Source organism: Mobula hypostoma, chromosome 22 (assembly GCF_963921235.1).
Source record: "Mobula hypostoma chromosome 22, sMobHyp1.1, whole genome shotgun sequence".
Classification (NCBI taxonomy): Eukaryota; Metazoa; Chordata; class Chondrichthyes; order Myliobatiformes; family Myliobatidae; genus Mobula; species Mobula hypostoma.
Window position 1 is genome coordinate 45,305,609 of NC_086118.1, and position 19,873 is coordinate 45,325,481.

At 40.2% G+C, this 19,873-nt stretch overlaps 1 protein-coding gene across 5 annotated transcripts in view; it reads right to left on the reverse strand.

The window, feature by feature from the left end:
- LOC134360315 (inward rectifier potassium channel 2) overlaps nucleotides 1–19,873 on the reverse strand; it is a 23,696-nt gene continuing 3,823 nt past the window's right edge. For 3 of the 5 annotated variants that reach the window (XM_063074532.1, XM_063074534.1, XM_063074533.1), the window contains exon 2: nucleotides 10,336–15,072. In XM_063074532.1, coding sequence (XP_062930602.1) covers nucleotides 13,578–14,858 — 1,281 coding nt within the window. In that variant the 5' untranslated portion in view covers nucleotides 14,859–15,072 and the 3' untranslated portion in view covers nucleotides 10,336–13,577. Of the gene's footprint in view, nucleotides 145–4,923; nucleotides 5,276–10,335; nucleotides 15,073–17,971; nucleotides 18,539–19,873 lie in introns of those variants that run through there. The other 2 variants (XR_010021316.1, XM_063074535.1) reach the window with 2 other exon arrangements.

Consider the following 19,873-nt stretch of genomic DNA (forward strand, 5'->3'; position numbering starts at 1 on the left):
TATTTATTAACATTTAATTCCATTGCTTCAGAAAGTTTTCAGAAATTTGATTGTCTTAGCTTCATCCAGCAGAAACGCAAACCATCTGTCTGTGTACTTGATGTTGCGATGATTGGACAGCACAATCACAAGATCTTCAATGCCCTTTAACAGAGAATGACCAACATCTGAAACTGATCTGAGATAACATTATATGCCCTATTTTTGGAGCACTGGGTGCTGTGCTTGCTCTATATGTTTACAACGACCCCAGTTGATTCCATTTTGAGCTCCAATTAAGGCAACCAATCAATCCTAATTAACAAACTTCAAACAACTTTCATTTATAGGGTTACTTTAACATAGAAAAGTGTCCCAAAACACTTACCTGGAGTTTTACCAAACAAAGTTCAGAGCAAATACATAAGGAAGAATTGGGTTAGATTGCAAAATGTTTACTCAAAGAGGGAAAGAATGGAGGAAAGACTGAGGAATGGAAGTCCTGAGCTTAAGGGCTTAGTACAAGCAGAGTTCAAAGTAAATTTATTATCAAAGAATGTATCTGTCACCATATACTACCCTGAGACTGATTTTCTTGCAGGTATTCACAGTAAGGCAAAGAAATACAATAGAATCAAAGAAAAACTACGCACAAAGACTGAAAAACAACCAATGTGCTAAAGAAGACAAACTGTGCAAATAAAAAAGCAAATAATGGAACAGAACAAAGAAAATCTACAGCACATTACAGGCCATTCAGCCCACAATGTTGTGCTGACCATGTAACCTACTCTAGAAGCTCCCTATTTTTCTAAGCTCCACCTACTCATCTAAGTCTTTTAAAAGACCCTACTACATCTGCCTCTACCACCTTCGCAGGCAATGGATTCCATGCACCCACCACTCTCTGTATGAAAAAGTTACCTCTGACATCCCCCTTGTGCCTGCTTCCAAGCACCTTAAAACTATGCCCCTTCATGTTAGGCCATTTTAGCCCTGGGAAAAAAGCCTTTGGCTATGCACATGATCAATGCCTCTCATCATCTTATACACCTCTATCAGGTCATCCCTCATCCTCCGTCGCTTCAAGGAGAAAAGGCCAAGTTCACTCAACCAATTCCAATAAGGCATGCTCTCCAATCCAGGCAACATCCTTGTAAATCTCCTCTGCACTCTCTCGATAGCATTCACATCCTTCCTGTAATGAGGTGACCAGAATAGAACACAGTACTCCAAGTGGGTTCTAACTAAGGTCTTATATAGCTGTAACATTACCTCACGGCTCTTGAACTCAATCCCACGGTTGATGAAGGCCAACATACCATATGCCTTCTTAACAACACTGTCAACTGCGCAGCGGTTTTGAGCGTCCTATGGACATGGACCCCAAGATCTCACTGATCCTCCACACTGCCGAGAGTCTTACGATTAATATTATATTCTGTCTTCAAATTTCACCATTTGAAATGAACCACTTCACACATACTGTATCTGGGTTGAACTCCATCTGCTACTTCTCAACCGAGATCTGTATCCTATTGCCAATTAACCAATTTCCCCCGTGATCAATGAAGTATGACTTTGACTATGATTATGACTATTGATGTCCCGCTGTAACCTCTGACAATCCTCCAGTCTATCCACAACACCCCCAACTTTTGTATTATCAGCAAACTTACTACTTCCTCATCCAGGTCATTTATAAAAATCACAGAGAGGAGGGGTCCCAGAACAGATCCCTGCAGAACACCACTGGTCGCCGTTCTCCGTGCAGAATACAAACCATCCCTAACCATCCTTTGCCTTCTGTGGTCAAGCCAATTCTGGATCCACAAAGCAAGGTCTCCTTGGATCCCATGCCTCCTTACTTTCTGAATGAGCCTTGTATGGGGAACCTTATATAATAATAATAATATAAAAAATACCTAGCATGCATAATGAAAGAACAACAACTTCAAGATAATAAATTCAGAAAATCCCAAGAGAAACCAGAAACAATCCAACATGTTACTGGACCCTGCAGCAGTTTCACTTAATCTGATTGCTTACACAGGCACAGTCAGGTGGCAAACATCATTCACCAAAAGCTTGCTTTAAAATACAAACTCATAAAAGACACCATACCTTATTATAAATACAAGTCTGATCCAGTTTTAGAGTCAGACCTACAAACTATATTACCACTGATCCATAATAACCATCAGGATATAATATTACAGGATAAACAAGCAAGACCAACTTACTTAATAGATAGAGCCATTCCAAACATGCATGGCATACAGAAATCAATAAGTTAAAATGCCAGAAATATGCCAAATTAAAAGAGGAAATTGAAAGACTATGGAACATGAACAGGGTATACATTGTCCCAATACAAATACCTACAACTGGCATCAAAATGAATCGAAAAGCAGTTTTGATCCCAAAATCACTACACAATAGCATTAAATAATTAGACCTACAAATCTGCAGAAAACCACAATACTAAACACAACTAGAATAGTCTGTAAGTTCTTCGCAATTGAGGAACGAGTGTGCTTGGCTATGCCCGTACTTCAGGTTGTACGAGCTTGAGGTGAGAAGAGATAAAAATATAACAAATAGGTAAATAAATAATACTGAGGACATGAGTTGTAAAGTCCTTGAAAGTGATTCCATAGATTGTGGAACCAGTTCAGTGTTAAGGTGAGAAAAGTTATCCACATTGGTTCAGGAGCCTGATGGCTGTAGGTTAATAACTGTTCCTGAGCCTGGTGGTGTGGGACCTCAGACTCTTTGATCTCTAGTGAGAAGAGAGAATGGTCTGGAAGGTGAAGGTCCTTGATGGTGAATGCCACTTTCTTGTGGCATCGCTCCTTATAAATGTGCCCAATAATGGGGAGGGCTTTGCCTGTGATGGATCAGTGATGAAACTATTAAATTCACAGATGATTGGGAAAAACAGAACTGGAGGAGTTTGTAGATTATATAAAAATAGTGAGAGCTGACCCTATGAAATCAGGAATGTGATTATTGTAATCTAGCCCTTATTTATTCAGGAACTAATGAAAGCCAGCAAACACTTGGTCTTGAGTGAATGATACATTTTGTTTGTTAGGTCAATGGAGAGTTTAAGAAAGGAGGCAGGCTGGGAGTGGCCTGGAATGGACAGGTCTAAGGACAGCAAAAAAATAGATAATGGTTTCAGTAGAAATTGGGATGAAAAGAAGGCAGCATTTGATGATGATATACATGTGCTGAACAGTACACAGATTGATGGCATCAAAATGAATCAAAAATCAAATTTGATCAGGACACAGAGATTGCAACACTCTGACCCTGTCTCAGTTTGCAGAGAGATGGTATAGTGTGCTACACTATTCAATTTATCAAAGGAAGCACTTGAATGGACTTCTTGACTCCTGTTTTAGTGAAATACCAAGTTCAGATTGTAAATTGTAAATAATATACCATCGTCATCATTATGTGCCATGTTGTATGATGTAGGTGATCATGGTCTTACCCATGACAAATTTTTCTTGGCAAATTTTTCTACAGAAGTAGTTTACCATTGCCTTCTTCTGGGCAGTGCCTTTACGAGATGGGTGACCCCAACCATTATCAATACTCTTCAGAGATTGTCTGCCTGGAGTCAGTGGTTGCATAACCAGGACATGTGATACGCACCAGTTGCTCATATGATCATCCACCACCAGCTCCCATGACTTCTTATGGCCCTGATTGGGGGGGCTAAGCAGATGCAAAACATGCCCAGGGGTGATCTGCAGGCTAGCAGAGGGAAGGAGCACCTTACACCTCCTTTGTTAGAGATATATCTCCACCCTACCACCCACAAAATAACATATAACGGATACAAAATCCTGTTTTATACAGTATGACTTTCCCAAGCAGAAGGTAAAGACATTAGTAAGAAAGGCGGCTTATGAATTGATTGACCCTCTGAATTGGGAAAGGATCTGACAGAAGGGTCCCTGATGGCTGAATGCCGTTCCAAAAAAAATTAACCTCACAAGATGGTGAGGTAGCAATTAGTGTTGTGAAAAATGAGGTGGAATGGAAACCAATTAAGCACCACATAATGAGTAGTATGAATCCGTGAACGAGGCCAGAGAACAAACATCCACAAGCAACCTCAGAAGTTTCTCCAATTTCAATCCTGCCATCACCGTTTACAGAGTGAACCAGCATTATTGTGTCTATCAGTGGAAGAATATACCAGCTTGTTGGAGAGACAGGTAAACAAACAACCTGACAGTTTACAGCACCTTGTGCAGGCTGTGGCAGTTTGAAATAATTTAGAGGTGATATAGGAAGGATTACAATTGATTGTGATAATTTAAAGCTTAATTAATGTGAGTAGATCCAACAAACTGCATGCACACTCTTTCCTTGTTCCACTCCCTCACTTCATGTGAGATAGTATGTGCTATCACAGAAAGCTGAGTACTTTGCCAAAGTAACAAGTTTATCTTGGCCTCTCCACCTAAACCTTCATTCGGCAGAAACACAGATCAGCAAACAGCAGTGGAGAGGCCTGGCAACTTGTGAGACAACACAAGCATTAAACAGACACTGAGAAGGGTACAAAATCAGATTAAAAAGAATCGGCGTAACACAAACGTTGAAGCAATCAGTAAAACACTCAAACGATCGGTCAAAGTGTGTGTATGATTGTCTGTCTATATATATATGTGTGTGTGTGTGTGTGTGTGTGTGTGTGTGTGTGTGTTTGTCTTGTCTATGAGTGTGTGTGTCTGTCAGTGTCTGTGCACGTGTGTCTATCTGACTGTCTCCCTAGGTGTGTTTGTGTGCATGTGCGTGCGTGTCTGCCTTGCTAGGTGTGTGCATGTGTCTATGAGTCAGTACATGTGTGTGAGTCTGTGGGTGCCTCTGTGTGTGTGTGTGTTTGTGTGTGAAACAACAGAATATCCAATTTCTACTCACCATGCCTTCCACTCCGCTGAAGTGAATGGAAACAGACATGCAGCAATCACTGCCATAACCAACAAACACTCGCCATACATCCATTTTATAGCAGCGTAGTGGCAGGTGCAGATCTGAGCATTGGAGTTTGGAGTTGAACTCCGGTGTCCTCTGTGAGGAAGTTTGTATGTTCTTCCTGTGTGCACGTGGAATTTTTCCAGATGCTCCAGTTTCCTCTCACAGTCCAAAGACCCAGCAATCAGTCAGTTAATTGGTCATTGTAAATTGTCCTGTGGTTCGGCTAGGGTTAAATCGGTGGGTTGCTGGATGGCACAGCTCGGTGGGCTGGAAGGGCCTGTTTCACACTGTGTCTCTAAATAAATAAATTAATACAAAATAACCAAACGTGGAGGCATGATCTCCTCTCCATCACCTCCCCCCACCCCCACCCCCACCAATTAAACATAGAATAGGAACTTTGGCAAATACCAGTCATTGCAAGTCATCCAAATGATGGTTTCAGTGAGAACTTTCATTATAAATGGATTGACAGTGAACTCAGCTCTGACTGAGGTTACTTTCTGCAGAAGGGAAATAAGAAAGAAAAAAACAGAAAATACTGAGCGCACTTGGCAAGTCAGGCAGCACTAGTGGAAAGAGAAGACACTTTAACCTGAAATGTTGACTCTGCTTCTCTTTCCTTCAGTTCTTCCTGCCCTACTGAGTGTTCAGAGCATTTTCTGTTTTTATTTCTAGAGTTCCAGTATCTGAAATATTCTCATTTTCAAAGGAATGAAGAATATGGCACCAACTTAGGTGGATAGGCTTAAGATGCAGCTCCAAAGTCCTCAACCTCAAAGATCGAGAATCAATTTGATTCGCCACATACACTTGCATGTAATGGGAACCTGTTGTGGTGTGTTAGTCAGGGTGCAACATGCAACAAAATAACAACATTCAACAATTATAAAGAAAAATGAATTAAATAAAAAATAAAGTCAGAGGTACAGATATTGAATAAAATGTGCATAGGTACCAGCATGTATTTACAATGTAAACTGCATTATAAAAAGTGGTTTAAATGGTTTACAGTCAAGGTGATAGAGGGTGTTTGGGGGAGCTTACTAGTTAATCTGTCTGGAGAAGAAACTTTTAATATGGCCTGACTTTTTTTGTTTTAATAGCCCTATAGTGCTTTCCAGAATGGAGATTTTGAAGAAGGCAGTTTGCAATTATTTTTCATGTCTGTAATGATTTTCCCTGCCCGTTTCTTGGTCCTGGGCATACAACCCTGTAATGATGGTTCACTGGGGCCAGTGACTTTTTCTACTGACCTGAGGGTTTGCTGTAGTTTTTGTATATTGCCAGATGCAGGATGCAGATGCTGCACCAAACCAGACAGTCATGGCTGATGTGAGGATGCTCTCTGCGATGGCACCAGTACGTTCGGGTCTGAATGACCAAACTACGTCAAAGGACAGATGAATTCCAAAGAATCCTGCATTAGAGGTGGAATGAGTACTGGTGAGGATGAATAGTGACCATGGCAAAGGGAAAATTTCGTCAGCGAAAGAGATATCACTCAGCTAATTCTCAGCCAGAGCTCTGATCACCTGCTGAATGAAATCACACAAAAGCTGCACATTGACAGGCAACACAGATGTCTTGTGTATGCATCGACACCACTGGTAATAGATTCCTCATTTCCTAGAAAGTCATTACTAATTGCTCCCAGCAACACTGATGTCATCACAGTGCTAGGCAGTATTGCACCCATATTGTACTGTCTCAGTACTTTTATATTTGTGTGCTGTAGCACTCTCTTCATTCGCAGTTATTTTGTAAATAACACTATTCTTTGCATTTCTGGTCAGATGCTAAATGCATTTCATTGGCTTTGTATCTGTACTTGGCACAATGACAATAAAGTTGAATCTAATCTTATCTAATCTAAACATGTCAATCAAAGCATTGATGCTTTGGACTCCACAGCTATAGAGGTATATCTATTGAACTTGATAGTCAGAAAACAGAGAACCAATCAGTTTTCTCCTGAAGCAATGGTCAGCTTTACACCCACTGATAACAAGTGAAAATAGAGAATCTGCTTTTGATCAGGTGAGCGGCAGGGTAGTGTAATGGTTAGCATAACATTTTACAGTATCAGCGACCCAGGTTCAATCCCCTGGGTAGAAATGAACCCGGATCTCTTGTGCTGTAATAACTGTCTGAAAGGAATTTGTACTTTCTCCCCATGACCACGGGTTCTCCGGTTCTCTCCCACGTTGCAAAGATGTACAGGTTAATAGGTTAATTGGTCTCATAGGGAGGCGTGGGCTCATTAGGGCCAGCAGAGCCTGTACCGTGCTGTATCCCTAAATAATACCGCAAGTGTTCTCAGCGAGAGACCAACGTCTTCATTTCCACCTGTTTACCGAAACAGCAACTTTTAGCTTTTAGGACACTCAAAGCATGTTGCGGAGGTGTCACCAGGCACCAGATAGACATGAAGCAGGTTCCTAGGTCCTTGCTGAAATGGAAGGCTGATTCCGTTCTTTCAAAGTCCGTCTAATATCAGTGAAGCATCTCCATGGGAAAATGAATGGATGCTGGGCATGATGCAAATTCAATATGCTTAAGAGTGGAGGTTTATCCATGCTGACACTTGGGGTGGTGAGGAAGGATGGTGTCAAGCCTACAGTTCAATATGTAACCATGGTTCCCCAAAAGCTAACCTAGGGATTATTTATACAATTCAGTTAATTGAATCAATGAGTCATCTATTAAACTAATGTACTGGGTATTTTTTTCAGTGACACATCATCTAATTACTTCTGTGCAGAACTCTGGATGAATGCAACTTATTGTTGGAAGGAGAATCAGAAACAGAAGAGGTTCTGCAGAAGCTGGAAATCCACACAAACACGCACAAAATGGTGGAGGAACTCAGCAGGTCAGGCAGCATTTATAGAAAGAAATAAGAAGTCGATGTTTCAGGCCAAGACCCTTATCCAGCTAACTCAAGAGAACCAGAGTTAATACCTTAAGATGAAGGTTCTTGATCAACACTTAAATCTAGAGATAACAAAGGTATAAATGGGGCTGTCAATCTGAAACATTGACTCTCGTTTTCTTCTCCAAAGGTGCTGCCAGACTTTCTGTTTCTGTTTCAGATTTCAGAATATACAGCACTAATAAATTGCAATTCCAAAATAAAACTGATGGTTTTATAGATGTGCAATTTAATTTTGCAATAGCAATTTATTGTTGCTATATTGTCAATGTGATTTATCCCAGGTAATTTTTGCTTTTAGTCATTCTCAAGGAAAATCCAAAGGATATATAGACAGTTTCACTTATATAAGCAACTTTATCGGATCAAATAATACCCAAGGCACTTTGCAATTGCATTAAAGTAAAATTCTAATACTTGGCCATATACACTCAGTGGCCACTTTATTAGGTATACCTACATCTAATCAACCAATCACATGGCAGCAATTCAATGCAGAAAAGCATGCAGATATGGTCAAGAGGTTCAGTTGTTGTTCAGACCAAACATCGGAATGGGGAATAAATGGGATCTAAGTGACTTTAACTGTGGAATGATTGTCGGTGCCGGACACGTGATTTGACTATCTCAGAAACTGCTGATCTCCTGGGGATCTCCAGCCTCTAGCGAGAGTGATGCACAAAAAAAAATCCAGTGAGCAGCAGTTCTGTGGGTGAAAACACCTTGTTAATGAGAAAGGGCGGAGGAGCATGGTCAGACTGATTCAAGCTGACAAGAAGGCGACGGTAACTCGAATTATCACACAATACAACAGTGGCCTGCCGAAGAGTATCTTGGAACGCACAACACGTCGAACCTTGAAATGGATGGGCCACAGCAACTTAAGACCACAACCATAGGCTCAGTGTCCACTTTACTAGATACAGGATGTACCTAATAAAGTGGCCACTGATTGTATATAGCAATAATATTATATGCAGCTGCCACAGTTAGCAAGGCAGTATTACAGGTTGAGGTGTCAGAGTTCAAAGTTCAGTTCTGGTGCCATCCATAAGCAAGTTTCTACATTCCTTCCTCTGTGTGTGCATGTGTTCTCCAGGTACTCCAGCTTCCTCCCACGGTCCATAGACGTACCAGTTAGTAGGTGAATTGCCCAGTGGAAATTATCCTGTCAATAAGCTAGAGTTAAATTGGTGGGTTGCTGGGCAGCACATTTTGAAGGGCCAGATGGACCTTTTCCGTGCTGATTTGCTAAATAAATAAAATTAAAAATTGCAATTGGAAAATAAAACTGATAATTTCAAATCTGCAATTTTTATTTTCCAATAGCAATTCATTGTTGTTATATTGTCAAAGTGATTTATCTCTGACTAATATTTATTCATTCTCAGGGAAGATCTAAAGTATAAATAGAGAGTCTCGCTGCTATAAGCATCCTTATCAGAACAAATAGCTCCCAAAGTACTTTGCAATTGCATTAACAATAACAAAAAATGATACTAGGCCAGATTGGGATAAATAACTAAATGATTGAATAAAGAGGAAGATTTTGAAGAAGATACAACTGAGGGTGGTGTATTAATACACTTATAAACAGTGATCAGGTCTATTAAAAATTAATGATATCTTGGAGAATTGTAGACTTGGAGCAAGCTACAGACATGGTGAAGGGATTGGTCATGGACTGTTCAAAAACTAGATAAAGAATTTTAATCGCCAAGCAGAAAGCAGTGTGGGATTGACAGCCAAGCAGCTACATGTGATCATGACACGGTGGAAGTTAGTGCACAGCGAGCAGGGAAGTGGATGATCTCAAGGAAATGAAAGTGAAATAAAGTACTGGAAATCAGAGAACTGCAGATGCTGGAAATCCAAGATAAAAACAGAAAATGTTGGGAAACCTCAGCAAGTCAGGCAATGTCTGTTGAAAGAGACACAGAGTGAACGTTTCAGACTGAAGAATTGGGAAAGTGAGAAAACAAGTTAGTATTAAGTAAGCTGAAAGTTATAAATTAACTTATTCCTACACTCTCCTGCACCTGCCAAAGAGGCGTCTTCCATCTAAAATATAAACTGCTTCTCTTGCACAGGGTAGGGGATGGCAGCAAACCAGCTAAGTGAGGAGGTAATGGTGGTACAAATGCATCAGCAGCTGAACTGAGGGATTGATGGAGTCAGGCAGTGTTACTGAAATGGCTGACTTTAGTCCCAGTGAGGTTCAGTGGTCCAAATCTCATCTCAGTTCGAACAATTCTTCAAGGTAACAAATAGTCTGGTTCGGTTTCAGACACTTGCCAAGGAGGAAGATAATGTGTGATCTACAGGAAATGTCTGGGAATTTGAGAGTGACCAAGGACATATTTTGACCTTTGGCTAAAATGTGCACGGGGCAATAAGAAAGTCAGACATGTTTAGTATTTCACAAAAAATTTATTTCAACCATAAAATAAGACATACATTATTTTTAAAAAATCTGTACAAATGGTGGATCTGTGCAGTACAGTTGGAAGACATCAATAAAAAAAGGTTGCAAAATTGGGACAAGTACAATTGAAATCAAGAACATCATCCAAAATCTACCTTGTTCAAGCTGCAAGTGTTTTGAGGGAAAGCTATGGAGATCATAAGACAACAAATCTTACTGGCTGAGAGGTGACCACCATGCAGCACTAAATAATTTAAATGGTCGAGAGCAGCTATACATTATAAACGTTACAGTACTTCACAATTTTGTTTTCTCAACATGCCTTGTAGGAAGGCCAAAAGAAATATCTTTATAGAAATCTCATACAAAGAGTGCATGAGATTTAAACTCACTTGTCTTCTGACAAGATTGCAGCTTTCCAAATTCTAACCAGTTTATTTTAAATGCTTTTAAGATATTCTATGAGTTTTAATTTCATGTCATGCTTAAATAATAAATAATGAAAGTTCATAGTTGTTACAAACCCTACTAAACTTGAACAATGTTAAAATCAAGTAACCCGCGCTAACCTGCAGCAACTAGGTTCTACCGGTTGATACAAGTACTGAACTGCCAGTTTTAATCCTTTTGTGGCATCTTACTTTGAATCTATTTACATTTGGCTTTAAATATGAAAATATTTGTTAAACTTTTATAAACTGTACATTTTTTTTCAAAACTATATATATTGCAAGAGGTTTTTTTTGTACAAATGCTGTTTCTTTCTTTCCTGATAAATATACGAATCAGGTGATGAGACCTGAATTGTTCAAGGAAGTTTTTTTTTAATTTTTTTAATATATTTTTAAATGTGCTAAATTCTTTTCAGTGAAATGGCAGCATTTAGCAGGGCGAATCCAAAGTGATGTAAGCCAGCTCCTTGGTGTCCTGCTCTTCTCCCATTGCTTTATTTGCTGGTTTAAATACTCTTTGGTTGAAATTCCATTCTGAGGAACCAGTTTTAGCAGCATGTGCAGTATTTTTGCATTTTTATTTAATTAGTATACTGACTGGCATCCATCTTCAAGTTGTCTTGTGCGTATTTTCTCTCTGTACTTAACTAAATCAGTCACTTGTGTGTATTGCTTTCCTTACGCAGACACTGCCTGCCTCCCATGCCTATCCCCACCCCAACTCCCATTCCCAGCCCTGATTGGCTCCCTGCCATGGAGTTGTTCACTGTTCCTTACTTCCACAGGACCATTAATCACTTGCAGTCTGCGGAAGCTTGCCACTTTACTAAGCAAGTGATTTCAAGTCCTCTGAGAGCCTCCTCATCAACAAAGCTGTACTTGGACAAGAAGACAAACTTGTAGTTCGAAAAGGATCTTCTTATCTCAGCTCTCAGTACGTCAGTAACCCTTCATCGCAGAATGAGTCCAACTTTTATCTAACTCGTTTCTTTCCAAAGAATACTGGTAATTTGAAAAGAGAAATGTTCTCTTACTTCCAATGCCCTCAATGTTCAGCTTATGAATGAGCAGTCTTAAAAGCTTACTTTTAAAACTCTGCATGTTTCAAATGGTATTCAAAGAGTCAATACCAGAAAGTTCAGTGAACCTTATCACTACTACAATCTGGCCCGAAGTGTTAATTTAGTAAATCCTGCTGACATCCTCATTGGAGACATAGAACTGATCTGATGGATCAATTTCACGGATTACCCTTTTAGAGAATAGGTAACAGGTCTGTGAAGACTTGGGAGGTCGATCCAGGTACATTAACACAGCAGTAAAAGTCCTTTCTCTGGTAATCCAGTATTGGAATGCAAGAAGACTGGTTAGCTACTGCTGTGGAATTAGTGGAAGCCAATCCAGGTGAAAAAGGAAATAAAAGCATGTAAAGGAAAAAAGGAAAACAAAAATTAAAATCCCCCAGATCCTTCCATTAACAACATGATCTTAACTATGACCTCACCCTTGCTGATGCCTCCACTCAGCCTCTTTACCAGCTGGGAAGATCAGTTAAGCTACAGAGCCTTCAAGAGGTTCTGAGTGCAAGTACCGTCAAGACTTTGCTCACCAGGACACTCGATCTGAGCAAATTTGCTATGGAAAAAAATCATCCCAGAAAGCCAGGCATGCGGCTCAGTTGTGTTTCTAGTACAAATGGCCATGGCATTCAAGATGTTTGGTTAGCTGATTGTATTAAGGTGGCTCATAATCAGACTTTCAGAGAAGTGTAGCCTAATACTACTGCAAACCAAATCTCATTTGCTGTCCAGTAAAGTATCTCAAGAGAGCAATTCCCTTCTTATTGGGGTGGTGGGTGAGGGCAGTTAAGATCGAAGACTGTAATTGCCTAAGATCAATGAGTGCCTTTGACCAATAAACTATCAGATTTGGAAACTGAACCTTCCTGCATTTTGGAACATGGCATCTCAGCTTTTGAGGTATGGGATGGCCCTGTATGCCTTTGGTAGAAGGTTGAATACGATGTTCAAAATTAATATCCTTCTAGGCTTTTGGAGAATGGTGACAATTTTGCGCATGAGCAATGCCCCAAGATACCTACATATGCAGGAGTTCTAATTAACCATGGAACCATGCCCTTTAGAGAAAATGTAGCAATCAAAATAATTGTAAGCGGGCCACTACTATGGAGAACCAAGTTACCAATTCTTGGGAGACTAAACTAGGGTAATCAAGGAACTAGTGGAAAACTAATCAAACCATGTTCAAATTGATGGTGTTCAAAAAGAACAGGAATCGTAAATACTGATTTTTTTTTTGATCACAATAAGTTCTCCAAAATAAATATTATTTAAGCTGCAGATTCACTTATTAACAGCAAGACCTTTGTCTTTGAAATCATTGTACAGCAGTCACTGTACTTTCAGGTATTTGGTTAAACCATTCAGAGCAGATGGAAATCTCCTAGGTTTACAAGTTTCCATTGAAAGCCATCTTTAGATAATGCAATCCACCCAGTCTTTCCTGCAAGTTCAAGTTTTGCTATATGGTTTATGTATGCTACAGCATACAGTATTATGTGCCTTCACGTTGCGTCAGAAAGTATAGTTAGTGCTTTGTATGAAAGAACTGATCTTCTGCTGAAGGACAAACCCTCCTGTACAGCAGCTTTTTTTGAGCAAAGCCTAACTTTAACAGTACCCTTCCTGGCTGGCTATTCCGGCCACAGTAAGCACAATATGCTTTGACAGATACTCTCTTTAACAAAACAAAGATACTTTAGGTATTAGATTTCGGATTCCCGCCTCAGTGGGCGAGGTTCTAATGGAACGGTGGCCTGATTATGGTCAGTGTTAGTTTGAGTCTCTGTGCTTGGGCTCTCTGGAACCCCACTTTCACTCCCCTCGTCGTCCTTGTTCATGAGGGCCACTTCGTTTTCATAGCAAAAAGTATTAGGTGCGGAGAGTATGTATTTCTTTTCAGCCAGATCCCTGGCACTACAGAGAGGCGTGTTAGGCACCTCGTAGGTTTTGTGAAAGCGAGAATAGTCCACTTTGTAATAGTTTTTCTCCTCGAAGAGCACTGGCTCAAATCGATGACCCCAGATGATCTCACTGGCAAGATATGAGCTGCGACACTGGGTGGTCATTGCAGTAGCTTCTACCATTCCTTCCAGAATTACTACAATCTCAAAGTCTGCATTATCCAGATCCTGCTTACTCAAGTCATAAAAAGGACTGTCTTCATCAATTTCATGGACTATTGTAATAGGGGACACCAGAAATATTCTATCTATTCCACTGTCAAAGCCTACATTGACATCTACTTGATCCAAAGGGATGTATTCGCCCTCTGGAGTTATTCTTGACTTCAGCAGCTGGGCTCGAACGTGAGCCTCCACCAAGTGGCTTTTGCGCAAGTTTCCAACGCGCCACATTAAACAGAGCTTCCCATCTCTCATTGCAATCACCGCGTTGTCACTGAAGATTAATGTTTCATTCCTCTTTTTCGGTTTGGCCATCTTTGCCATGACAGCGCCAATGATGAAAGCATCTATGATGCAGCCCACGATGGACTGAAAGACCACGATGAACACTGCTATGGGGCACTCTTCTGTCACGCAGCGAAAGCCATACCCAATCGTCGTCTGCGTCTCGATGGAGAATAAAAATGCAGCCGTGAAGCTTTTGACCTCAGAAACGCATGGCTTATGGTCTAATTTATTATCCAAGTCACCGTGCATCAGTGCAATAAGCCAAAACATGCAGCCAAACAACAGCCAGGACAAGATGAAGGACAAGCAGAAGATGACCAGCATCCACCTCCAGCGGATGTCTACACACGTTGTGAAGATGTCTGACAAGTAGCGCTGCCCCTTCTCGCTCATGTTTACAAACTGGACGTTGCAATGGCCATCTTTCTTCACAAACCTGCTCCGGCATTGCTGCCTGGTATGAACTTTGCTTTTTCCATTTCCGTAACCGTTGGCAATAGCCATTGTGGCCAGTTTCATCCCATCTTCCTCTGACGACACAATGCTGTAGCGGTTGGCACGCACGCTTCCCATTGCCAACGCCTGGGACTGCTGCGTTTCTACTTTGGGATACAGTCTTGAAATTTTTTGGAGCAACCTTTGAAGAAACAGTTTCGAACGTCTAAGCGGAACACCACCGCGACTGGGAAAGCAGATCCCTGCTGGTAACGTTTGTTCCACCAAGCAGTCTTGAATGGAGATGGCTATCCAAGAATCTATGCTTAGTTAGAATTCATGAGAGTGTGATCTGTAATAGAAGTAAAATTAAATTTACTGTCAAATAAAAATCTTGAAAGGTAATTGAAAGGATATAATGGACATTAACATAACAATGCAGTGTAGAAATCACCCCCACCACCATCAATAGGGATAATTAAGCACTCCAACTTAATCTTAGCTAAAGAACAGGTCCAAGCCTTGATAGTCAAAGTACTAAATTTCTCAAATTTTCACGCAGATTAAAATTCTTGTCCTGGTCTCTTTTATTCGTGATTAAAGATGAAATGTGTATTGTGTTCTCTTTCCTGTCTGCAAGGACAAGCAAAGCATTTCTAGTGCATGTTAAATTAGGACGTCAGTTGTATTGGATCAATGTGATCCAATTAACCGGAGTACAATCCAACAACTGGGAAGAGATGGATATCCACAACATTCTAAACACTGGGGCATAAACGCAATTGAACAATCTCAAATCAGATTTACCATCAAAATTTGTAAGTAGTGTCCTCGGGGAAGTTCTAACACACTTGCTGATGATATTGATAAAGTTTCTCAAAATACTTGGACCTGACAGTTCCGTTTTACCTTGGATGAGATTACAGCAGTAAATTTAAGCACAGATAATCATCTCAGAGTAATTATAAGCAGCTAGCACATGAGTGACGCTGTCCTGTACTTTCTCATTACTTTCCTTTATTAAAAGACATACGAGCTACCAATGTAAAATCAGTTCTATTTGTTTTGCACACAAACATTCAACATGTTCAGCAGCTCCTCACAGAGCATACAACATGTACTTTCTGTAAAAAGCATTATTCATGACTAGATAAAGTACTTCAGGAAAGGAAATGCTGTTTGACACAGCAGACTGTTAAAAAAGTCAGTCAGTTTATCCAAACATATGAACTTACTGTGCAATTGCCAAACAACTCCCTACCACAATCAAAGAATACCAATGAATCACTGTAATACAACTAATTTTAGATTGCAGAACACCAAGCCAGCAGTGTTATATATTGTTGTGCCTTAAACTGATAATCATTTAAGTTTCAACTCAGATCTTCTTGTGCTTTTGTTGATCTTCCTCCCAACCTTATCTGCCCTTGGGTCATTACTGAGGAAGCAGTCATTTCACTTATTTGCTTACATACTGCAAACCTATTCCCACTGACGTTTAAGTCTTGTACAAGTAGGATAGCTTACATTTAATATCAGTGAAACTGACAAGATGGATAAATAGGTATGTGTTGGAGGGAATGATGTAGATTAGGAACATCCCATAAAAATGTGACATTAAGTGGTTCAAATTAAATAACCTATCAGAGTGAAAGTTTGTTAATGCAGATATCGGTCAATCATATTTATTTCTTTATTTATTTTTACTTGGAACATGGAACAAGCTTCTTCGACGCAACAAGCCACACCTTCGAGCAACCCAACGACGTAACATTAGGCTAATCACAGAACTATTTACAATGACAAATTCACCTACTAAGCGGTACGTCTTTGCACTGTGGGATGAAGCTGGAGCCCGGAGGAAACCCACGCAGTCACAGGGAGAAATGTACAAAGTCTTCACAAACAGTGCCAGGACTGAACTTCAAACTCCAGAACACCCTGAGCTGTAGCAGGGTCGTACTAACCGTTATACTACCGTGGCATTTTATTGGTGGTTCTGACCCAAATCATTTTGAGTCAGAAGGTTTGTATGCTTAAACTTCATCTTACCAACTTATACTACACAATCTGACCAATAATTCAGTGCACTAGTAGCAGAGAACTACTCAATGCTGGAGTTCGCTTTTTTCAAATGAGGTGGGAAGAACATCATGACACAAGAGAAAGTTTATAGTGATTCATGAAGACATTGACATGATTGGAGAGGCTCAGTTACGAAGAAACGTTTGATATGCTGGGGTTGTTTCCCTTGGCTAAAGGAAGACTTAATTCAGCTACATAAAATTTTAAAGATGCCTAGATAGAGACATTAAGGAAGAGCCATTTTCCCTACAAGGAGGAGCCTCATATTTATCATAAAAGTTAGAAAGGAGTAGGAGAAATTGTTGTTCATCCAAGAGTTGAGGGCCTGGAGAGTAATGGAAGCAAGAACACTCAAAGTGTATTAAGTATTTGGATGAGCTGCAATGTACATTGCTGCTAAGTGGGATTAATCACACCATTTTTTTGGCCTGGCATAGGCTCGATAATTCACTTGTTACGGTGAAAATCTTTATGATTTAAAAAAAATCTTATAGCCTGCTCACTGCCTTCTCAGGTGAAAATTTAAATTACCTTGTCAAAGAAAATGAGTTACCCAGTGTCAACACCAAAAACTATCCCTCACACAACTTTAAAATGAATGATCTGTTTTATTTTAAATCAGAGTATAAATAAACCGCAGATGCTGGAAATCAGCAACAAAACCAGAAAGGGTTGGAAACACACAGAGAGTAGCAGTGAAAAGATAAAAGCTCTTCAATCTCAAAGGTTAGCTCCTGTTTCTCTTTCTGTCATTGCTCTCAGACCTTCCGAGCATCTCCTTCATGTTCTGATGAAGACTCTCGGCCTGAAACGTTGACTGCTTGCTCTTTTCCATAGATGCTGCCTGGCCTGCTGTGTTCCTGCAGCATTTTGTGTGTGTTGCTTTGGAATTCCAGCATCTGCAGATTTTCTCGTGCCCTTTAATTCTCTGTTTTTATATTGTTTTCAGTACATTGATAAATGCAAATTAGCTTCTACATTTTATATATTAAAAGAAATTATGTTTCGAAATACTTAGCTCTTTCTTAAATGCGGTGGAACCTCAAACATTAGGAAAGCTGCCCTATAGATACAATCCATTTTTTTCTGCCTCAGTTACCTTACAGGGCTCTTAATTAATCTTTGTTTCCTGACATGGGTCCTGAACTTTCTTTAACTATACTTACATCATGTTGCCTCCTATTGTTTAGCTTGGAAAAGGTCCACCAGAATCCCTTTTCCATTCACAATCTTATAAACTTCTTTAACTTCTTTCAAAGCTTTTATCGTTATTTTCCTCCATAATTCAGTTCTCTGACGCCAGGGTCAGCCACCTGCGCTTCTTTGTACTTCATCCAGAATGCTGACATTCCCCTTGTGTTTTAGTTCCTGGAATGAATTCAGAACCCAGTGAGCTCTGTTCAATCTATTCTGCACCTTCACTAGTATAGCTCTGATACTCTGTTATTTTATTTAGAGATACAGCTCAGTAACAGGCACTTCTGGCCCGACGAACCCACACCGTCCGATTACACTCATGACACTAATTAAACTACTAATCCATACATCTTTGGGATGTGGGAGGAAGTCAGAGCTCTCAAAGGGCACAGGGAGAACATAAACTTCTTACAGACAGCAGTGGAACCGAACCCGGTTCGCTGGCACTGTAAATCGCCTCACACGAACCACAATACTGCAATGCTGTCTACCTTCACAATGACTGAATCACTATCGATCTCACCTCTTCTGGCTGACCTGTCCTGTTTGTTTTAACACTCCAGTCTATGAAACACTGCACATTTATGTTTTTCCTGTATTTATAATTACCATGTATACAGTTTACACGAGGAAATCTGCAGATGCTGGAATTTCAAGCAACACACATAAAAGTTGCTGCGTTCACCAGCAACTTTTATGTATACTGTTTACTTTGTCAGCTTCATGCCAGCAAGGAAGTTCATTGCATCTTGGTGTCAACGATAATAAAAAATCTAATCTCATCTCTTTTGCCAATTTGCCTTGAAAGTTTACTTACGACCCTTCTACAGATCTCTATTTGTTTTGTCAGTTCTGACAGCCCTATCATCCTACACAAGTTTTGGTCACTCTAATGTACAGAATAATATTCCACTTATTATTGCTCTCCAAATAACCATTAGCGCAGTAGCTTTATAGTACAGGGAACCTGGGTTCAATTCCCGCCACTGCCTTTAAGGAGTTTGTATGTTCTCCCCACAACCATGTGGGTTTCCTCCGGGTGCTCCAGTTTCCTCCCACAGTCCAAAGACCTACCGGCTGGTAGATTAATTTGGTCATTGTAAATTGTCCTGAGATTAGCCTAGGATTAAATCCGGGAGTTGCTGGGTGACGAGGCTTGAAGAGCCTATTCTGCATTGTGTCTCAATAAGTAAAAAAAAATTTCTACGTATCCTTTTTAAATGTGTTCAAGTTTTTTGTAAGCTTTAATTGAATTGCCTTCCATCACCCTCTCAGGGAGTTTGGTGCATTTGATTGCATTCTCTCTGCCTTTCCAACTAAGTCTGGTTAGCCATGGATAAGACATAACCTAGGAGCTCTGGGTACCCATGGAAACAATTGATCCAACCAGCAGAAATAATTCAGTAAGGAACTCAGTCGCATTTCGTTGTAGCTGTTACATAAACCCTCCAGGGCCATCAAACACGCAAAAAACAAACCGGTGGAGGAGCCCAGTCAGTCCAAGGTGAAGGGACACGACCTGAAACATCGATTCCATTTCCCTCCTCAGACGTTGCCTGGCCCACTAGGTTTTACCAGCTAGTCTGGGTTTTGCTGTGGAGTCTCACGTCTGCAGTCACCTGTGTACATTCCTCATCTCCTCTGGATCTCTTCACACCCCATCCTCACCAGAGAGAGTTATTTTAAATCTGTGTCCTTTCGTTATCTGTCCTTGTATCAGTGGAATACAGAGAGAAGAATGTGTGCTAGAAACAAAGAGAACCTTATCTCTTGGATTAAACTCAAATTATTTGCCAATCACAACATCAGTTATTCATTCCTTACAACCAATTCCTTATCCACTTTTGAGTTTTACTTATAATACAGTTTCT